The following is a 12,758-nucleotide window of genomic DNA, read 5'->3' on the forward strand; positions in this document are numbered from 1 at the left end:
CAATCATAGCTCTTCCTGCCATAGAAGGAATCCCAGGCCAGATTAGCTAATGGAACTCTCTAATGGACAGGAAGTTCAGTAATGGCAGCACCATCACTATTGCATGTTATACTGCAGCTCTCGTTCCTACCATCACAGGGGGAAAGTATCCCCCAGTCCACTTGCCATACCTCTCTTTATCCACAGCAAGACTGATTCATATAAAACACTTGCCACATTCAGGAAATAAAAAAGGTCTCCCTTGACTGTGGTGATTAGAGGAGCGGTTTGGTTTTGGCTCAGTCTTGTTCAGATTTGAAAACAGAATCTGATTGGCTATTCCGTTCTCTGTGTTTTGGAAAGCCAATAAGATAAATTCAAACTTGCGCTAACTTGGAGAAATGAACAGAGTAGAAACGAACCGCTCATCTCTAGTTGGGATACAAGATAAATTACTATGAAAAACACATACTACATTTAGGAGCTCAACGTGACTCCTCGTGTGATTAATAAGCATGATCTTTCTAGTTAAACAGCATTTTTATGGTTTCGCTCTTGTGTGAATCCTCTGATGACTGACCAGGTGTGACTTATGGAAAAACCACTGGCTACATTCAGAGCATTTAAATGGTTTCTCTCCTGTGTGAATCCCCTGATGTGTAACAAGATTTTGCATGGTAGTAAAACACTTGCTACAGTCAGAACAAGTAAATGGTTTCTCTCCTGTGTGACTCTTCTGATGATAAAGAAGATTTGGCAAATAGGAAAAACATTTGCTGCATTCAGAGCATTTAAATGGTCTCTCTCCTGTGTGACTCCTCTGATGTGTAACAAGTTGTACATGAGTGATAAAACATTTGCTGCACTCAGAACATGGAAATGGTTTCTCTCCTGTGTGAATCCTTTGATGTATTACAAGATATTGCTTGGTAGTAAAACACTTGCTACATTCAGAACATTTAAATGGTTTCTCTCCTGTGTGACTCCTCTGATGTATTATAAGCTGTGACTTCTTGGTAAAACACTTGCTACATTCAGAACATGGAAATGGTCTCTCTCCTGTGTGACTTCTCTGATGTACGAGAAGCTTTGATTTACATGTAAAGCATTTGTCACACTCAGAGCACAGATGAGGTTTCTCTCCTGCGAGACTCATCATGTATTTGATGAGAAACAAATTAGCTGTTGAATGTTTCTTCAATCCAGAAAATGAGAAGAGGTTTAGTTAAGCCTCCAGAGGTGCAAGAAGAAATTACGTATTTATTTAGCTTGGTCAGAGAGCAATGTCCCTTCCCACACCGACTACTAATATTCTTAGTGGGGATCTTGCTCAGTTGTCCTGTAAGAAAGTTTTAGGTACAGATGTTATATTGTATAAGGAACATCAGAAGCTCCCCACCTGCATTTGTTTATGATTACCTGGAAACTCCCTCCCCAGGCCACAACATAACCACAATGGAAATAGTATTATAATAGAATTATACTAGAGCTGCATGTACTTCTAAGTATCAGACATAAAATAATTAGCACCACCTGTGGCTGTTTGAACATGTGTCAGCAAGTCATACACCTAAGAACCAAGAGATTTGGAAAACATATAGTTAGTAGCGTTCCCGCTAAAACAGCCTGTGGGTGCCATCCCTACCAGCAGGTCACAGGGTCCTGCAGGTGGGGAAACTAGAGGTTTAGCGGTCACCAGTGAATGGTTGTTCCCGGTATCTATTCACAGTTTCAGGAGCTCTTGTGGGTAACCCAGCATGGCCGTAAGTGCTGATATACCAAAGAGTTCTAAAAAGAGGGCATGTCTTAAAGACACCCCACATTTTCTTTGTATAGTTAGGGGTGCACTGCTATAGATCATCAATAGGGTTAATTTTTAATACTGTATAATAATTGCACTATACAGTGAATAGAGACAAATATGTACATATATGTCCAGGGCAATGCTAGGTTCTTCTGCTGTTTCCCCAGACTTGCTCCAATGCTCTGGAATGGGGCCCACATCTGAAACAAAAACATTCAGCTGAGACAGGATGGGCCTACTGCAGCATCTAATGGTTTACTGTAATCACTGGCCTTGTATATGTTGGAATTCGGACACACAACAGTTTGTATGACGCACATTAAACATGGTTAAGTGCCAATTATGCCCTCTTCATGGACTGGCCACACCTGCTCTTAAATCTAACATTTGGAAACCTCCCTCTTTTGACAGTGAACATTATGTATATTTATCTACAATAGCGCACAGGTTCTCAAACTCTGTCCTCAGGACCCCAAATGGTATGTTTTCCAGATCTCCTCACAGAATTACAAGAGATATAATTAGCTCCACCAGCAGAACCTTTAAAATGTGTGAGTAATGAATACACCTGTGCACCTGCTGGGTGACCTGGAAAATCTGAACCGTGTGGGGTCCTGAGGACCAAATTTGAGAACCACTGCAATAGCAAATATCGCTGTCACTAAGAACTGATTTTATATTTATGTAGGTTGCCAAATTGTTGGGACTCCCTACCCCTTCTGCAGCAAACACCAATACTTCTATAGTGCGCAGTTTAATAATGTTTTTATGAAAAATTGTATAATTCCCACACTCAGTCCTCAGCATGTGCAGGATAAATATTTCTCAACAGAAAACGAGTCTAAAAGTTGCAAGTAAATTTACTGAAAACAGTTACAATTGGAATGTTTAATAAGAAATATTAACAGTAAAAAACTCCCTCTCCATACATACATACATCCATACATACATACATACGTGCCCTTGTTTTGAAGCTATTAGAGGTACAGAGCTGAAATTTGGTATGGATGGGTAGAATTGTCACTGGATGCCAAATTTTAGGGCAAAAAACATATATATATATATATAAAAAAAAAAAAAAAGGATTTGGGAGTAATCTAAATTGCCAACTGCCAGTTCTTTCTGACACCCTGAGTAAGGACCACTTTTCTGCAGTAGTCTATGGGGGATATTTGGGAAAGCATAACTCGGGGCTTTTTACTAGGTAGCTCTTGTTCTAGGGTAGGTGCTTTTGGGCTTCTTGTAATTTAGTTAGCTTTTAAAACAATTAGCTCAGAAATGCCTCATTATAGAGAAAAGGAATGTCAACTGCATGGGATAGCAGAAAGTGGGCAATAAGGCGTCCGCAAGAAGAGGCGGCTGTACATCTTACAACTTCTGTCCTTCACACCAAAACTCCTGCTGTCTCTGTGTGTGATGACAATGTCCCGGAGTGATGCCACTGTGCTGAGCCACATGTGTCTGCCCACGAGGGTGCATGTTCCCAGCCAGTTGTGTGTGAGTGTCGAGTGCACATTTCAAACAGATGGACCCCCTTGTATATCGTACAGTACACCAGCCCGGGAGCCCTCCCACACCTCCTGGAGACCATGCAGCCCAGTAGAGAGCAGCCTGGGGAACCAGGAGCGGAAACATGACGCTCTACGTAGATAATTTCAGCCTGTGAGATGATGCCCCCTGCTGTCTGAGCCCTCAGGTATGAAACACAGGTTGGCTGTGGGTGCTGTGACTGACAGCTCTCTGTGGGAAGTAAATACTTTGGTCAGGGCAGGTGCAGGAAGATGGCAGCATCTGAGGACACACTGGGCCACAAAAATGAGACCACCTGTCCAGATCATGTCTCCTGGCAGAGGGCAGGGGGAAGTGCCTGGATATCCCGGCAGCAGCGGTGCCGCCCAAGCTCAGAAAGAGACTGATCTCCAGGTGTTAGAAAGACCGGAATTATGGTCAAGGCGGGTACGAAAATGGCAGAGTCCGACAAACTCATGTGTCCCCCTCTTCTTCCACAATGTCATATGTATATTCCATAGCCATAAAACCATACGGTTTCACATGTCCCATTAAGGCTTCACAAAACCTATTGAATTTCAGCCAAACTATAAAAAATGATTTACATTCATTAAGGCTGACACCTTGATGGACGTGTTCCTTGAGCAATACAAATATAGTATGCCATCACACCCTCTGGTTAACTACTGATTCAGAACTCTCACAGAGTGAGATTGCTGTCACTCACAAAATGGTGGAGCGGCTAATTCACAGAATTGTGTGCTCATTGGAATACACACATGCAGTCTATGCAACGGAGGTCTGAGCAGAACAGAGCTACGCAGATGAGAAAAGAGTATGGTGGATGGGGGCAGAAGACAGCAGTGTGGGTGGGGCAGACAGAAAGTCGTAGAAAAGGGAAGATTACGCAGAACAGATGGGGGTGAGCCAAAGTTATGCAGATGTGTTGAAAACAGTGCACATGGGTTTGACGGTGTGGCACGGTTTGGGGGAACAAAGCAACATGGATGGGAGGTCCAGAGTGGCATGGATGCGGGAAGATAGAGTATTGCAGATGAGTAAAGACAGATTTGGATGAGGAATACAGACTAACATAATGGGAGAAGACACAACAGTAGGGATTGGGGAAGACTGATTTGGGGGGGGGGCAGTGGTGAAGATGGAGGAAGTAAGTGGCAGAGATGAGGGGAAGAGTGACGTGGCTGGGGGCAAAGCAGTGGTGCAGATGGAAGTATACAGTGGCACAGATGAAGGCGGACAGGACGGTGCACAAGGGGAAAGACATTGGTGTGGATGAGGTCATGCAGACTAGCACAGCTGTAGGGATTGGGGAAGTTATAGCAGCATGGAGGCAAAGATAGTGTACATGCATAGACAGAGTATGATAGTTTTAGCAATTAGGGAGCTGAATGTGTATAATGAATAAGATGGATGTTGGAACCCAGTGGGATTATTGCGGTGACATATTGGGAAGATTGTTGACATTGAATGAGGTGTGTGTGCCACATAACTGCTCAGACCTCAGTTGCATAGACTGCATGTGTGTATTCCAATGAGCGCACAATTCTGTGAATTAGCAGCTCCACCATTATGTGAGTGACAACAATCTCAATGTGACTGCTGAATCTGCAGTTAACCACAGGGTGTGTTGGCATACCATATTTGTATTGCAAAAGGAACACGTCCATTAAGGCGTCAGCCTTAATTATTGTAAATTCATTGGTTTTTGAAGGTTGGCAGAAATTCAATAGGTTTTGTTAAATTTCACGTCATGTCTAAGAAGCCTTAATGGGACATGTGAAACCGTAAGTTTTTTGCTCAATGGAAAATTTATATATATATATATATATATATATATTTATATATATATATATATATATATATACATACATACATACATACATACACACACATACACACACACACACATATATATATACACTCATATACACACACATATATACACACAAAACTTTTCAGCGCCCGGGTTATTTTTCTGTTAAACATTTCTCAACTTTACATTAAGAGTTATAAAATATTGTTAATAGTAAAGTTTACACTTCATAAAAGATTAATCATAGGAAATGCTCTAATTAGAAAATAAATGTATTTTTATATTTAAAATAGCCATTGAGGAACAGATTTAAGATAAGAACAAAACGACTAACAAGTATATCATGCGGATAAGACATGCTGAGTTTAATCTACAGGAATCCATTTCTCCTGAGGTTGGAAGACTATGGGGTCTATGTACTAAGCAGTGATAAGAGCCAGAGTGATAACTGAGTGATAAGTGCCAGCCAGTCAGCTCCCAACTGTCATTTTTCAAACACAGCCTGTGAGATGGCAGTTGGGAGCTGATTGGCTGGCACCTTATCACTTTTCACTCTGTCTCTTATCACTGCTTAGTACATTGACCCCTATGCCATGTACCCAAGAGCTGGCCATCTGAAATTTAGAGATTACACACTAAAGATATTGTTACATAAAAATTGACCACCTGATATCCAAGGAAATGCGCAAAAAGATTACAAGCCGTCACCAAGTGATCGTGGTTTCTGATATAATGGAAATCTAGGAAAAAGTAGCAAGGTTTAAGCTGGGTACACACTAGGTCCTCTGGTCGGCCTAACTGACAATTGGTAAGTGTATACGCAAGTATCAATCATCTGCCAGAGGTGCTGGGCTTGACAGCTCAAGTGGGCAGACATTTAATTCTCCCACCCAGTTGAGATGTTAATCACCGCCATGTCCCCACAGCATACGTACAGGGGATCAGCGTGTCACACACACACACACACACCAGCAGAAGGCCGATATATTGGCCATCTGCTGTGCTGCACAAATCGGATGTCTTATTGACATTCTCACACTGAAGGAGATGGAAAACCAGTGACCAGAACAAAGCCCATCCGAAGCAAAGGTGTGACAGGGTGGGAGTTCCGTGGAATCCTACGGACTTCGTAGAAAGAGATATAACAAGGGTAAGTTCTTACCATCTCTTATTTTCTACTTCAGGGTCCATAGGGTATCCACAGGATACCTTGGGGATGTCCCAAAGCAGTCCCTTTAAGGGTGGGGATGCTCCTGTGCAGAAAGGAGAATCTGCCGCCCGAAGGAAGCATCCTGAGAGGCAAAGGTATCAAAGGCATAATACCTCACAAAAAGGTATGAACCATGTGGCCGCCTTAAAAAGCTGAACAGCTGAGGCACCACAGCGAGCTGCCCACAAAGGACCCACACACAGAGTTGCATGAGCAGTAACAGAGGGCAGCACTAGAAGGCCCTCATGAGTGTAAGCCTCCGAGATTGTTATACGAATCCACCTACCCAACGTTTATTGGCAGGCCATACCTTCTTGTGAAATCTGCACAGGACAAACAAGTAGCCCAATTTCTGAAGGGAACTGGTACAGTCCACATAAACCCTGAGGACATGTTCCACATCCAATGAGGCCTCACCTGCTGAAAGGACAGGAGAGTCAAAGGCCGGTACTATAATTTCCTCATTAATGTGGAAACTAGACACCACCTTAGGAAGGAACTCAGGGCTAGTCCTAAGCACCTCCCTGTTCTGGTGAAACTCCTGAAATGGGGAACGACAAGAGAGCCCCCAAATCTGACACTCTTCTAGCTGAAGCTATAGCAAGAAGAAACAGTGTTAACTGTAAGCCATTTGAGATCCACTAAGCCCAGAGGTTCAAATGGAGGACATTGGAGGGCCCTATGTACAACAGCCAAATCCCAAGACGCCACAGGAGTGACAAAGTGAGGCTGAATGCGATGGACACTCTGTAGGAATGTGCGAATACCAGGAAGAGGATCAATCCTTGGCTGGAACCACACTGAAAGAGCAGATACATGCATCTTCAGGGAGGCAAGGCGGAGACAAAGATCCAAACACGCCAGCAGGAAGGCCAAAACTCTGGATATACGAAATACCTGGAGGTCTTAATTTGGGGAAAAAAGAAAAAAAAAACACCTTTGAATTAGGGGTGAGCGGGTTCGGATTTCTGAAATCCGAACCCCCCCGAGCCCTCCCGATCCGAGGCCGATCCGAGTCAGGCTCGACTTTTCCCGCCTGACTTGGATCTGAAATCGAGGCAAAACGTCATCATCCCGCCTTCCGAGTCTCGCGGGTTTTGGATCCTATATAAGGTACCTGCGTCGGCGCCATTTTCTCACTCGGCTGTGGACAGTGAAGAGGGAGGGTGGGAGTTAGGGCTGGCTGGGCTGTGTAGTGTAGTGTAGTGTAGTGCAGAGTAGTGTTGTGCTGTGCTGTGCTGCACTGTGCTGCTGTTGTCCACTACTTCAATGTCCATAGGGGCTGGCTGTGTTGTGCTGTGCTGATGTTGTTAATAGAGGCAGTGTCCACTACTTCAAAGTCCATAGGGGCTGGCTGGACTGTGTTGTGCAGTCAGTTCTCCATAGGGGCTGTGTCCACTCCAAAGACCTGTGCAGTGTCCCAGTCCTAAAGGGGTGCTGTAGTGTTGTCCAGGGGGTGCTCTGTCCATCAGGGGTGCTCCCCCCAAGTGCTAAAAAAATAATATTTTTTGTGTGTTTGTGAATTGTGTGCGCAGTAGCCGCACGTGCATCAACAAAGTAGTGCAAAGCGTGCGCCTGTGTCATAAGTAAAGGGCCGGCTGGCTTGACCGTTAAAGGGTGCTGTAATCCCCAAAGTACACTCCAGTCCAAACCAAAAAAAAAATTATTTTCTGTGTTTGTGAATTGTGTGCGCAGTAGCCGCACGTGCATCAACAAAGTAGTGCCAAGCGTGCGCCTGTGTCATAAGTAAAGGGCCGGCTGGCTTGACCATTAAAGAGTGCTGTAACCCCCAAAGTACACTCCAGTCCAAACCAAAAAAATTTTATTTTCTGTGTTTGTGAATTGTGTGCACTGTGGCTGCACGTGCATCAACAAAGGAGCAGCGCCAAGCGTGCGCCTGTGTCCCATAAGTAAAGAGACGGCAGGCTCATTTCTTAAAGGGTGGTGTAACCCACAAAGTGCACTACTCTCCAGCAAAAATAAAAAAATATTTTCTGTGTTTGTGTGCGCTTTAGCCGCACGTATATATCAATATAACATAAAATAAAATAGGGAAAGATCAAGAACCACTTCCTCCTAGTGCTGTTGCTGCTGCTGGGAGTTGTTCATCATCCCAGAGAGGAAGTAGGAACATCACTACTTTTACTAAACAATTGACCCTCCAACAGTCCCTAGCGATGAGGATGAAGTACGACAGCAGTCATCCTGAAGCAAAACGTATAACTGAGGCCTTGACTGCTATGTTGGTGTTAGACGTGCGTCCGGTATCCGCCATTAGTGCAGTGGGATTTAGACAATTGATGGAGGTAGTGTGTCCCCGGTTCCAAATCCCGTCTAGATTCCACCTGCATCCTCAAAGCAGCAGCGACAAGCGTGCGTCTGTCTGTTAAAGGGTGGTGACACCCTCAAAGTGTGCTACACAAACAATAAAAATATTGTTCTTCTTTTTTCTGTCTTTGTGAATTGTGTGGGCTGTAGCCGCACTTGCATCCTCAAAGCAGCAGCGACAAGCGTGCGTCTGTCTGTTAAAGGATTACATCGGTGACAGCATCCAAGTAGGCATGTCAGACAGTCCGTACCTGTACTTGCAGGAAAAAGAAGCAATTTGGAGGTCCCTGTACAAACTGGCTCTATTATACCTGAGTTGCCCCCCCTCCAGTGTGTACTCCGAAAGAGTGTTTAGTGCAGCCGGGAACCTTGTCAGCGAAAGGCGTAGGAGGTTGCTTCCACAAAATGTGGAGAAGATGATGTTCATAAAATGAATTATCAACTCTTCCAGGGAGACCAGCCTCCAGAACGTACAGAGGGACCTGTGGTTGTGGATTCCAGCGGGGACGAATTAATACTCTGTGAGGATGAGGATGTTCACAACACTGAAGAGGGTGAGGAATCGGTGGATGAGGAGGATGAGGATGACATCTTGCCTCCGTAGAGCCAGTTTGTGCAGGGACAGATTAATTGCCAGCTTGTTTTGTGGGGGCCCAAACGAACCAATAATTTCAGCCACAGTCGTGTGGCAGACCCTGGCGCTGAAATGTTTGGTTTGTTAAAGTGTGCATGTCCTGTTTATACAACATAAGGGTGGGTGGGAGGGCCCAAGGACAATTCCATCTTGCACCTCTTTTTTTTCTTTGCATTATGTATAGTTTGGGGCCTAGTTTTTCAAACTGCCATCCTGTCTGCCACTGCAGTGCCACTCCTAGATGGGCCACGTGTTTGTGCCGCCCACTCGTATCTCTTAGCATAGTCATCCAGCTACCTCGATGCAACCTTTTGGACATAAAAACACTATTGTGAGGTTTGAGGTTTTCAGAATAGACTGGAAATGAGTGGAAATTAAGGTTATTGAGGTTAATAATAGCATAGGAGCAGAAAAACCCACAAATTCTGTGATTTTAGCTGTTTTTATGCTTTTTTTCAAAAAAATACAGATCCAAAACACAAAACCCAGAACCCAAAACACGGAAGGGTGGTTTTGGCAAAACCAATCCAGATCCAAAACACGAAGAAAGATCCAGATCCAAAACATGAAAAGTGGCCGGTGCACACCCCTACTTTGAATATATGTGTGCCACACCCTGTGGTAAATCTTAGCTGAGGCTGGTTTATGCACTCTGAGCATGGTGTTAACCACAGAGCCATAAAAACTCTTGGACCTTAGGAGGGAAGTTTCAAGAGCCATGACAAAGATGACCCAAGTCCGGGTAAAGGCAAGTACCCTGAGACAATAGGTCCAGACGTTGAGGCAACAGCAATGGAGTGTCTATAGAAAGAGTGAAGATCTGAGTGCCAGTGACGTCTGGGCCATGATGGATCCACCAGCAGGACAGTGCCTCCTTGTTTGAACATCCGAAGCACTTGCAGAAGAAGGGAGATTGGAGGAAACAGGTACACAAATTGGAAGGTCCACTTGACTGAGAGTCTACCAAGAAGAGCCTTGGCGTCTCTTGTCCTGGACACAGACACTGGCAGTTTGTGATTGTGTCGAGAGGACATGAGGTCTACTTCTGGAAGGCCCCACTTGTCCACTAGGAGTTGAAACACCTCTTGGTGAAGAGACCATTCCCCAGGATGCAAGTCGTGATGGCTGAGGAAGTCCGCTTTCCAGTTGAGTACTCCCGGAATGAACACTGTCGATATGGCTGGGAAATTGCCTTCCGCCCACGTCAGAATGCGTGACACCTCTGTCATGGCTGCCTGACTGAGTTCCTCCTTGATTGATGTATGCCACAGTCGTGGCGTTGTCTGACTGTACTCGCACGGGTCATCCGTGAAGTAGGAGTTTTGCTTGTTGCAAGGCCCTGAAGACTGCCTGAAGTTCCAATATGTTGATTTGCAGGCACACTCCTGTGCTGTCCACCATCCCTGAAACGTGTGGACCTGTCACAGCGCCCCAACCCCAGGGACAGACATCTGTTGTCAGAGGACCTAGTCCGGAACCCAAAAAGGGCGTGCCCAGGTGAGTGGACCCATCTGCAGCCACCAGGGCAGAGACAGACGCACCTCCGGAGAGAGTACCATCATTTGTGCCTTTATCCGATGGGGTAATCTGTCCCACCTGGAGAGGATCAACTTTTGCAGAGGTCGGGAATGAAACTGGGTATATTCCACGTCGAATGTCAACAGCATAGATCCCAGTAGTCGCATTGTAGAGTGAGTGGACACTCGGCGACTGTGGAGGCATCTGCGTACTCACGTCTGCAAAACAGATCTTTTCTGTTGTCAGAAAGATCCTTTAGTGCTGTGAATCCAACAGTGCTCCCAGATGGAGCATCCTCTGGGATGGAGTCAATGAGGACTTCTTCCAATTGATTAACCACCCGTGAGCTTGAAGCACAGCTGTGAGTTGGAGATGGTGGTGAAGACCCTGCCAACAGTAGCAGGTCGACCAGGTACGGTAACAGGCGGACACCCTGCAGCCGCAGATGGGCTGCCATTACTGCCATTACTTTGGTAAACACCCAAGGCGCAGTAGAGAGGCCAAATGGTAGTGCCTGAAACTGGAAATGTTGCTTCACAGCAAATCTGAGAAACAGATGGTGAAAGGAAGCAATCGAAATATGCAAGTATGCATCCTGAATATCCAGAGACACCATAAAATCCCCGGTTTCCATAGCCAGGATAATTGAGCCTAGGGTTTCCATCCTGAACCGAGGTACCCTGAGGAACTTGTTCAGGGACTTCAGATTGAGGATGGGCCGATGGGATCAGTTTTGTTTTTCAACCCGAAAGATTAGAATAACCCGTTCCCCTCTGGGGCAACGAGACAGGTACGATGACCCCTTGCGGAACCAAGGACTGTACTGCTTTCTGGATTTGTAAGTTCTTGTCAGCCAGCCGGCCTATGCAGAAAAACTGATGGGGAGGTCTTCTGCGAAACGAGAGGGCGTACCCATGAGGGACCACTTCTCTTACCCAAGTGTCCGTGGTGATCTGGCACCAGCACTGGGCAAAATGAAGAAGTCAGCCTCCCACCCTTGGGGGGAGGCCCGTCCCATCAGGCTGAGGATTTGTCGTCAGACTTGGCAGCCGGATGTCTTGTACTCCAGGCCTGATTTTTGGGCTTGGTAGTCTTTATCGGCTGACGGCCTAGGAAAGGACTGACCTTTTGGCTTACCTTGAGGCCGTTAGGCCCGAAAGGACGAGTTCCGAGACCCAGAGGGAGCAGGTGAAGAAGGCAGACTTAGCTGCTGCCAAGGTATCCACAATTTTGTCCGTCAGGTCAAAAACAGAACTTGACCATTATAGGGTAGACACTCCAAACCCTTCTTAAGAGTCTGCATCCACTCTCCAAGAGCATAGCCACAGAGAATGGCAAGCTGAAGCAGCAGCCACCGAAATCCTAGAGGTTAAGAGGCCGGTATCCAACGCAGCCTCGTTAATATAGGTAGTTGAATCCCTAAGGTTGCCCACCAAGGTAAGCTGCTCAGCCATAGCATCAGCAGATAGGGACTCCTCCAAAGAGTCCGCCCAGCATTCCATAGCTCTAGCCAACCAGCATATAGCCATGGCCGTTCTGGAAGCTGCCCCTGGAAAGCAATACATGGGCTTTAAACAAATTTCCACCTTCCTATCCATAGCATCCTTTAAAGAAGACAGATAGAATCTCCTTGAAATAGGCATGTCTAGACTTAAAAGCGGGGACATTGTCATCCTCAATTACCAAGGCCGAACGGACTGCCCGTATCAGGCCAGGAATATATATCTTCGACTTAGGCTCCACCTCTCGAGAAGAGGGGTCTAAGTCTGAGATTTCTGGAATCTCCCCTTCATCCGACGTAATATAGTCATCATATGGAGTTGACTGAGATGATGGTAAATGCCTTTTAGCTGGTCTAAGGGGTGAATCCCCCTGTAGCATAGCCTTGAGGCTTTGTACCATAGTAGACAAGGTACCAACCCATGGGGGTTCCGCAGGCGCC

The 12,758-nt window shown here is 45.7% G+C and overlaps 1 protein-coding gene across 1 annotated transcript in view; it reads right to left on the minus strand.

Annotated features, from left to right (window-relative positions):
• Positions 1 to 520: 520 nt before the first annotated feature.
• The window catches only part of LOC148505873 (uncharacterized), an 88,437-nt gene continuing 76,199 nt past the window's right edge, over positions 521 to 12,758 (minus strand). The window contains exon 4 of the mRNA XM_088447628.1: positions 521 to 1,161. Within this exon, the coding sequence (XP_088303754.1) occupies positions 521 to 1,161 (641 nt within the window). The remainder of the gene's footprint in view (positions 1,162 to 12,758) is intronic.

This window comes from Taudactylus pleione, unplaced genomic scaffold (assembly GCF_031769625.1).
Source record: "Taudactylus pleione unplaced genomic scaffold, aTauple2 ptg000435l, whole genome shotgun sequence".
Lineage (NCBI taxonomy): Eukaryota > Metazoa > Chordata > Amphibia > Anura > Myobatrachidae > Taudactylus > Taudactylus pleione.